The following is an 8,279-nucleotide window of genomic DNA, read 5'->3' on the forward strand; positions in this document are numbered from 1 at the left end:
AAGGAGAGCAGTGGCCTCCACCTCCTGCTTTTTTCCAAACAGTATAGGTGCCCAACTCCAAAGAGGGTTCCTGCCTGTGAATCATAAGCAGATATAGGTTCCTGCCTCCATCCTGGATTTAAGCACCTATCTCTGTGAGGGGGCAGAATTAGTACACCTTCCTGTTGTCAGCACCTCCCACTGGCTAGGTTACGCTGGCTTTTCTGGGTTGCAATCTATGGTCCCTATCTCTCCCCATTCATTGTATAGGAGCTAATTCAGGCTTTGTGAATCACAGTGATTTTCCATGTGCCTAAATGTTACATGTTGTGATGTTCAGCCTAATTTCTTTTGTGAATCCAGGCTTCTGGAGCTTGTGTATTGCAACACAGACCCTAGGTGCACATTTCAGGAGTTGTATCATGCATATATACTTGCACCCTATTCTTGAGTGACCCTATGAAAAGAAGTAATTCCAACTAAAGAGCACTTGTCCATCACATCATACCATCAAGAACCTGAACAACATCTGGTGTTTTCATTCTTTTCTTATTCTTGAGGTTAGCTGGTTTCTATCAAGTTGTGGCTTTTTCAGAAATTGCTCTGTTGTGTTAAAAAGCCAAGGCTGACTGATAGCAATGAGCTGGAAAGAGAATGTTATGCTGTATCTTTTCAGTATGGAAATTAACTTCCCAGTATTGATTCCAGTAGGTAGCTAATGTTATAGTCAATTTCTGTTTCAGAACAAGAAGGATTTACCATCTATTACTGAGGCATGATCAAGAATATCACAAACCTAGAGCACCATTAAGGGACAAATCCTTTGAAGCAGCACACCGCCTCAGTATCTGATCCCTCTTCCCTGCCCCTAATCCACCCTGGTGGGATCACACAGTGAGCCCTCACAGATCTGGACTCTGCAAACAATGTGAAAACCCTGTAGAGCATCCCCAAACTCTGCAAATTCCTGTATACTGGAACAACAAAAGGGGAAATAAAAAAGTGATGCCTCTTGAGAGAATGTTACAGTCGATCTCGTCGTCTAGAAGTCAAATGTTTCCCCGCCCGACCATGGTGTGTTTAGCATCTCTACAAGACTAGCCAGTCATGCTAGCGTGCATGACAGAGTGCATTGTGATTAATTTTCCTCATTTTACAGACCACTATTATTTTCCCCTGTGAAAAATTAGTTTTCTCTGCAACAAATGCCTCTCTCCATTAATGTACCAGAAAGTCTTCTTGCACAGATGTCTGGCCTTCCTAGTCAGCCTCATCTCTTCATTTTCTCATTCTTCCTAGGTAACAGATCTCTAGGTAGGTGTCACACAACACCTGCCGTTATGGAAGGATCAATTTTTGGCTTTTATTTCATGTAGAGGTAGGCCTCGCCAAATCCTCAGATTGCTATCATATCAAATGCTGCTGATCTTGGGGAAAGCTTGGTTTCAGGTCTGGATCTTGTGGCTTGGATGCATCCCTGTAAAAAGTATGAACTCATATTCAGTTTGGAAATCCCTTACAAAAAAGGTCAAGCAACCACATTAAAAGAGAAGAATGGATTGAAAATATTTGATCAGTCCCATATTCAATGAGCCACTTTTAATAGACTAAAAGTAATTTTATGGTTGAATATTTTCTGTTCAAAAGCTTGCAGAGATATCACTGTAGGTAATATATGCATATGCCATTATTAAAGAGGCTGTCAGGACACCTGTAGTAGGAAGAAAAGGGACGAAAACATATATTTGATTTTTATGTATGTTAAAAGATAAGAGGCAGGTAAAATAATATCTGCAAGAGATTGATGTAAGCTGTGTTTCTTGAGAGAACAGATCTCTCTTGTTATTTAATACATTTTGAGTGCCAAACTGTCAGAAAAAAAATGACAGTGTCAGGTACCCTTGAGGTGCCTTAACAACATAACAGTTATGTACCTGCCAACTGCACCAATATGTCTGCTGAGGTACTGTTCTTGCACTCAATTATTAACTCCAGTACTGACATGAGAAAAAATGAATCCACTTTGTTTCAGACTGTCAGATATGTTGCACTTTCTGGCCTCTAATGTGCGATCTCATTGAAACATATAGAAACTGTTTATCTTTGGCTGTCAATGAAAAGGAGGAGAACATGCCACAACAAGAGGACACTCCATCAGACCCCACCCAATTCCCCAGAAGAGATGCATTTCTGATTGCTGTGATGGAAACATTTCAGAGAACCTTCAGCCACAGGCTTTTCCTAGCTCCTTTTTATTTATTTATTTGTTTTTAATTAGGAAGGGTTGTGGATGACATGTGCCTTACTCCAGTGATCCTTGGATGCTACAACAGCTACTTGGGGCCATTACAGCCCTCTCTAAATGAGAGCCCTCCTGAGGCTGCCCTAATTTATGCAGGGATTGAAAGAGCCCCCAGCAGACCGAGGCAGGGAGGAGGAACAAAGTTAGTCTAAAGCTCCCCTTTCCACAGCTGTGGTGAATGGAGCGCTGACACAACTGAGCATCTGAGTTGCCATGACATAAATTGTACTCAACATTTTTCTGATGCTTTCAGTCTACAGTGAAAGAGCCTATTTTCCAGCATAGTTGTCCTCCACATTCTGCTAAGAAATCTTTAGCAGCTAAATAAAGTGTCATCTATGCAAGTGACACTTTCTGTAGTCTGAAAGCATTTCCCTCAAACAGAAGCCTGAGGGCTTGATTCTCCACAGCTCTGCGCCATAGCGATCAGAAGGCAGCATTGTACACCCATGTTGCACTGGTGTAAATTACCATACAAGGGCAGAGAAGAATTAGGGCCAACTGGTCCTTCACTGCTTCTTTCCCCTCACCCCTGCTCTGACTTTGAAATCTCTGATAGTCGGGAGGGTTAATGGAAAAAAGATGAGTTTGAGGGAACTGATCCACCTATTTAAACTTAATTTTAATAGAATATTATATATCTAGGGCCTGATCCACAGTCCACAAAAGTCAATTCCATAAACTTCATTAGATTTTTAATCAGACCCTTAACAATTTTAATTATTACAACTATCAGTACCTCTTACTACAAGATGGTTGGTGACAGAATTTATTTGTCAGTTTTCTGTAATGATTTCTTTTGAGTGAAACGATGGTAACATTATTGTAGCTGTATTCTAACCAATCACTCTGTTTCTTGCTCTCCTAGAATGCACTGTGGACAAAACTTAAACTATGTTAGGTTTTAGTCATAGCCAGAGCAAACAGCGCTTATTGTCTTGCTACTGCAATTTGATTCTTGGGAGCCAACTAGTTTTACTGTCATGGCAATGTGATGATATCAACAAAATGTTGTTATGGAAGTTTGATCAGATAACAGAAAGGATACAGGGCCAGATCCTCACCTCATGTAAATCTGTATAGTACCACTGAAGTCAATAGCACTATGCAAACTTAAAAGCCAATAAAATGTAGTTTTCTATCAGAGATTGTGTTCGTTCAGAAACTCATATATAAGAAGCGTGGAGAACTCATAGCTAGGCAAGAAAACTGCAGTAGGCTAAACTAAAGGAAGGGAATCTTTTTTTTTTTTTTGGCTCTGAATTTATCAAGTCTACAGTTGTTAGTTTTAATCTATATATTTAGAAATCTATTAATTGATTCAGCCTTTAAATAGCTGTGCAATTGGAAATCAGAAAAAAATATTCATGTGTAGTTGATTTACAAAAGATTTGTTTTAAAAGGAGGAGAAATGCAGGTCAGATTTTCAGTTTGGCACTGTGTCAGTCGTGCACAGAAACTGAATGGCCTTATTGCACAGTGAACAAGATGCTTCTGTCCACATGACAACAGAGAGAAGCTTCGTGTTTGATTCCTGAACAGTTCTAAACTTGTGCATGCAGGTCCTGCTGTCTTCTTTTTTAAAAAAGTGATTTTTAAGAAAATGATTGATATATATATATAGATATATATATATATTTTTTAAAAAGCTTTATTTCCATTTTTGTTTATAGTGAGCAGTTCTTTGATTTGCTTGAAAGGCACCCAAGAATTATTCCTTGTTGTGAACTGAAAAAAAAAATACAAAACTGTACAGAATAAATAGTTAATATAAATCTAGCTAGACTTTGCTGTAAAATAAAGCTGCAGGGCTCCACACTCTAAGCCACTTTTACCTCTTAACAGGAGATGTGCCTTTTTGCTGCTAATGTGTGGCAAAATGTAGAGAATTGATACAAACAACAACAAAATATCCCCCTACCCCACCCCCCTTCCCATATAGGAAAGTTACTGGCCATTGCATACTTATTTCTCTATTTCTGACAGGAATATTCAAAGCCACCACAGGAGCCAATCATATAAAAGAAATCAAACTCACTAGGTGCACTGATGTATTTACAGTTGATTCTCAGTAGCTTTCAAAATTGCCCTGGCTTATGAGTTGCAACACCAGTGATGTACAACATTTTATAGCAGCAGAACAAGGGAAGATTGTCCAAATTTGAGTAAAACTGACAGATAGGGAAAGCAGCAGAAAGTTTTGTTGTTGTCTCTTAAATTGTTGGTAATTATATCTATACATATATTTTCCATCCACATACTGTAAAAATGTGATAAATGAAGTCCCATGTAAAAGATACTTAAATATTTGCAGGCATTGGTTGCCTATACAATTAAATATCTTTCATTTTTTTTTCTTTTCTTTTTTTCTTTTTAACTGATATTTAGTATGACAAAGCTTCATTTCCTTTTGTATTTATTATGAGGATATGGTAAGTGCAGTTGTAGACAATGTTCACATATGTGGTGTATGTACTAATACCTAATCAATACATATTAACTTTTATAACTATATAATCAGGTACTTAAAAAAGTAGTCCAATTAAATTAAGAGAAAAGAAAGAAGTACAAGTAACATAAAAGGTTTATCCTAGGTTAGGTACAGAATGGGCAGTGCCATACAGGCCTTTTAACCTGGCCCCCTAAAGGAATATGGTAATCTTCCTGCCACAGTTCAATCACACAGAGATCGTGTTTCACTTGGGGTAAGACATATTGCCTGCAAACTTCCCCATGGCTTCCCACAGTGATCCCTGAGTTTTTTGTTAGGATTTTACTGCTGTGCTTTAGTCCTGATGGATGATACATTATTATAAGGCACTTTTATTTACAATGTTCTTATTTAAAATAGAATTACAGATTTTCTGTCCCAATCCAAAGTAATGTCATTTTATGTTTGCTGTTCCAGGACTTCCAGGTAGTCAGGCTCAGCATGTAAGTTAGCTTTGAGCTCAAAATACTCATTTTTAGTCTGCTCAAGCAACACCCTTCTTGGTCTGGAGTACATTAGTGTCTCCATTAACTTTAGCTCCTCATGTGTTCCAGGATAATGTACTTCCATGTCAGGCTGGAGCTGGACAATATTTTTTCTTAGATACTCAGTGATTCCTAGCTGCTGGAGTTCTCTTTCTTTCTCAAGAATGTTTCTATATAAAGAGCTGGCATCTTGAAAGGTCAGAAATTCAGCTGATTGGTCTGTACATTTGTACTTGACATTTGAACCTGTGAGAGGAGAATTGTTCTCTCTTTCCAGAAGACTTCTGCAGAGATGTTTGGAATCATTCACATCCTTTTCATTTCCCTCCTCCTGTTGTTCTGTCTGTTTGGGGCTGAAGGATGGACTTCGATAAACTTGAACCATGGGACTGATCATGCGTTGCTCATAGAGAGTTGGTGCTGGACGCTCAGTTGTATGGTGTGTTGTTTTGTGACCATACATGCTGTACTGGAGATGAACTGGGCTACTGTCCCTCATATGTTCATCTGCCTGTTTCTTTTTGTGTCTTCTCCGCCGATGCAGAACAAGGACAACTATTCCTGCTGCACAAAATACAAGCATAATAAACACAATTAGGAGCCCTAGGATTAAAACGGAAAGTGGGACAGCATCTGTAAGTGATCGAAGAATAGTGTTCGCAGTATTGGTTGTTGTAGAAGAAGTTGTCACAACTATAAAGCTAGCATGGGTTGGTAGGGCTTGGATATTTATTAGTCCTGGGCATAAGACTTCAGTGTTCAGAGATTTCAATTCTTTTTTGGCTAGGTGCCCTGGGGATTTACAGAAAATGTCACCCATCACGATGTTCTTACTCAACTTTTGTATCCACTGCTGCAGCCCAACTGAATCACAAGTACAGTCCCAAGGGTTGTCCTCAAGTTCAATTTGTACAAGCAAATCCAGTTCATCCAAGACAGTGCTCACAGGCAAATGGGTAAATTGGTTTGTTTTGAGGTTTAGCCTGGCTAGTGGCACCCCTGAGAAAACATGGGGTGGTAAAGTTTGAAGAAGGTTGTTGTTTAAATATAACACCTTAAGTTTTATCATCATGTTAAATGTCTCTGGCAAAACTTCCTTGATGGCATTGTATTCAAGATACAAATACTCAAGGTGCTGAAGACCAAGGAAGAGACTCTGACTTAACTTTGTAAGATGATTGCCATTTAGATATAGCTTCTGCAATCTTGTTAGATTCATAAATGATCCTTCTTCAAGGATTTCAATACGATTGTTTCCCAAGTGAAGCATTTCCAGGCTAGCATAGTCCACCAGATCTGATTTCAGCAATGTTTGAATAATGTTTCCAGCTAGAATAAGCTTTCTAGGATTTGGAGGAGGGGGACCTAAATCAGACAAGCTTTCGATATTTCGCTCCTGGCAGTGAATTAGAACTCCTGACAGGATATGGCTGGTGCAGTGACAGGGTACAGGACAGTATATTCCTGGAAGCTGAGTAGCTGGCTTTGTGGCATGAAGCACTAAACCTGGTTCCTTGGTAGGAGCTTTCAGGACAGGGATCACCTTTGCTGGTAGGTGAATATCACTTATAGATGTAGTTACTACCCAGGGCAAGGACCCTGAAGGATCTTCAAGTTCATTTATAGGGTTAGTGGGACAGAGCAATTCTTTTTTTAATCTTCTTAGGATGCTCCCTTTGATAATTGGAGGGCTGTTGCACACAACATCACCTATTATAGACTGGGGAGGCATGTTTTCTAGCCATATCTTCAGCTGCAGTAAGTCACAATTACAGGCCCATTTGTTGTCTTCCAGCTGAAGGTCCAGTATTCGACCAATATGCTCTAAAAAGCCTACATATGGCAGAGTCTGTAACTGGTTTCCACGAAGATCTAAGTGGGTCAATGGCACAAAGCGAAATATATTAGGAGGGAGAAACTCAATGGCATTGTCATTTAAAATAAGAACTTTAAGTCTGTTGAGTTTGCTAAAGGCACTTGCTTCAATCACGGTGATGAAATTGTTGTCTGCTTGAAGAAACTCCAGATTTTCCAGTCCCTGAAAAGTATCCTCTTTAAGTATTTCTAAAGAATTGTGATTGATATGAAGTTGCTTAAGAAGACTGAGACCATTAAAAGCTCCAGGCTCAATATCTGCAATATTATTAAATCCAACATGTAGTGAGATAGCATTGATGAGGCCAGCAAAATCATTCATATGTAACATGGTCAAGCCATTGTTCAGCAGGTTAAGATGGAAAGGCTGTGATGGTGGGACATTTATTTGTGATAACATTTTGATACCTCTTTCTTCACAGTTTATAATCAAGATATCATCCTTTTCTTCACAAGAACACAGATTCTCACAAGATCCTCTCGCTGAAGACAAAGAAGGCTGAGATTGGAGTAAATCCGAGGCAACCACAACTGAACATAACATAAAAATCCAGAGCTTCATTGTTGCCAGTAGGTTCTGTAAAATAAAAATGAACTGAGTTTATCATTTCATATTAAAAAAAAATACTTGAAAGTACCCCAAGCTTACCTAAAAAACTTATCCTTAAAAAAAGATATTGTATTCTATCAAATATTTTAATGATTCTTTAAGAAATGCAACACATGATTAGTTCTGACCATTAAATATAGCATGAAGGTCATAACACAGAAGCCCTTCAGTATTTTTAGGTTGCAACAACACAGCATGCAGGGCTCATGAAAATTATGTTCTTATTTATGGAGTGCCATATACGTACATGGTGTTTTGTAGGCAAACAAACAAGCAAACAAAAAGACAGGTCACTGCCCCAAACTGCTTCCATCAAGGTTAATATAAAATATTATATTTTCACCTTTGATGATGGGCTTGCAGTGCTGCAGTTTTTAGGAACTTGCAAGAGATAGATATTAACAGGCTACATGACTGAACAGAAGTTTCATAATAAAACAATCTCGGTTCGGTTCCAACAATCTATTGTCTATCAAATGTTTATTCAGCCAGCATGTGGAGGGCTTTTTCTTTGCCTGTTTCTGCAACTTATCTGTA

The 8,279-nt window shown here is 38.7% G+C and overlaps 1 protein-coding gene across 1 annotated transcript; it reads right to left on the reverse strand.

The window, feature by feature from the left end:
- Nucleotides 1-5,171: 5,171 nt before the first annotated feature.
- On the reverse strand, nucleotides 5,172-7,694 carry SLITRK6 (SLIT and NTRK like family member 6). Its single transcript, XM_077807030.1, has one exon. The coding sequence runs from the start codon at nucleotides 7,692-7,694 to the stop codon at nucleotides 5,172-5,174; it is 2,523 nt and encodes an 840-aa protein (XP_077663156.1).
- Nucleotides 7,695-8,279: the final 585 nt, after the last annotated feature.

This window comes from Eretmochelys imbricata, chromosome 1, assembly GCF_965152235.1.
Source record: "Eretmochelys imbricata isolate rEreImb1 chromosome 1, rEreImb1.hap1, whole genome shotgun sequence".
In the NCBI taxonomy this organism is placed as follows: Eukaryota; Metazoa; Chordata; order Testudines; family Cheloniidae; genus Eretmochelys; species Eretmochelys imbricata.

Bases quoted from the DNA above. Each gene is read 5' to 3' on its own strand.
- SLITRK6 (XM_077807030.1), bottom strand. From the start codon at position 7,694: ATGAAGCTCTGGATTTTTATGTTATGTTCAGTTGTGGTTGCCTCGGAT.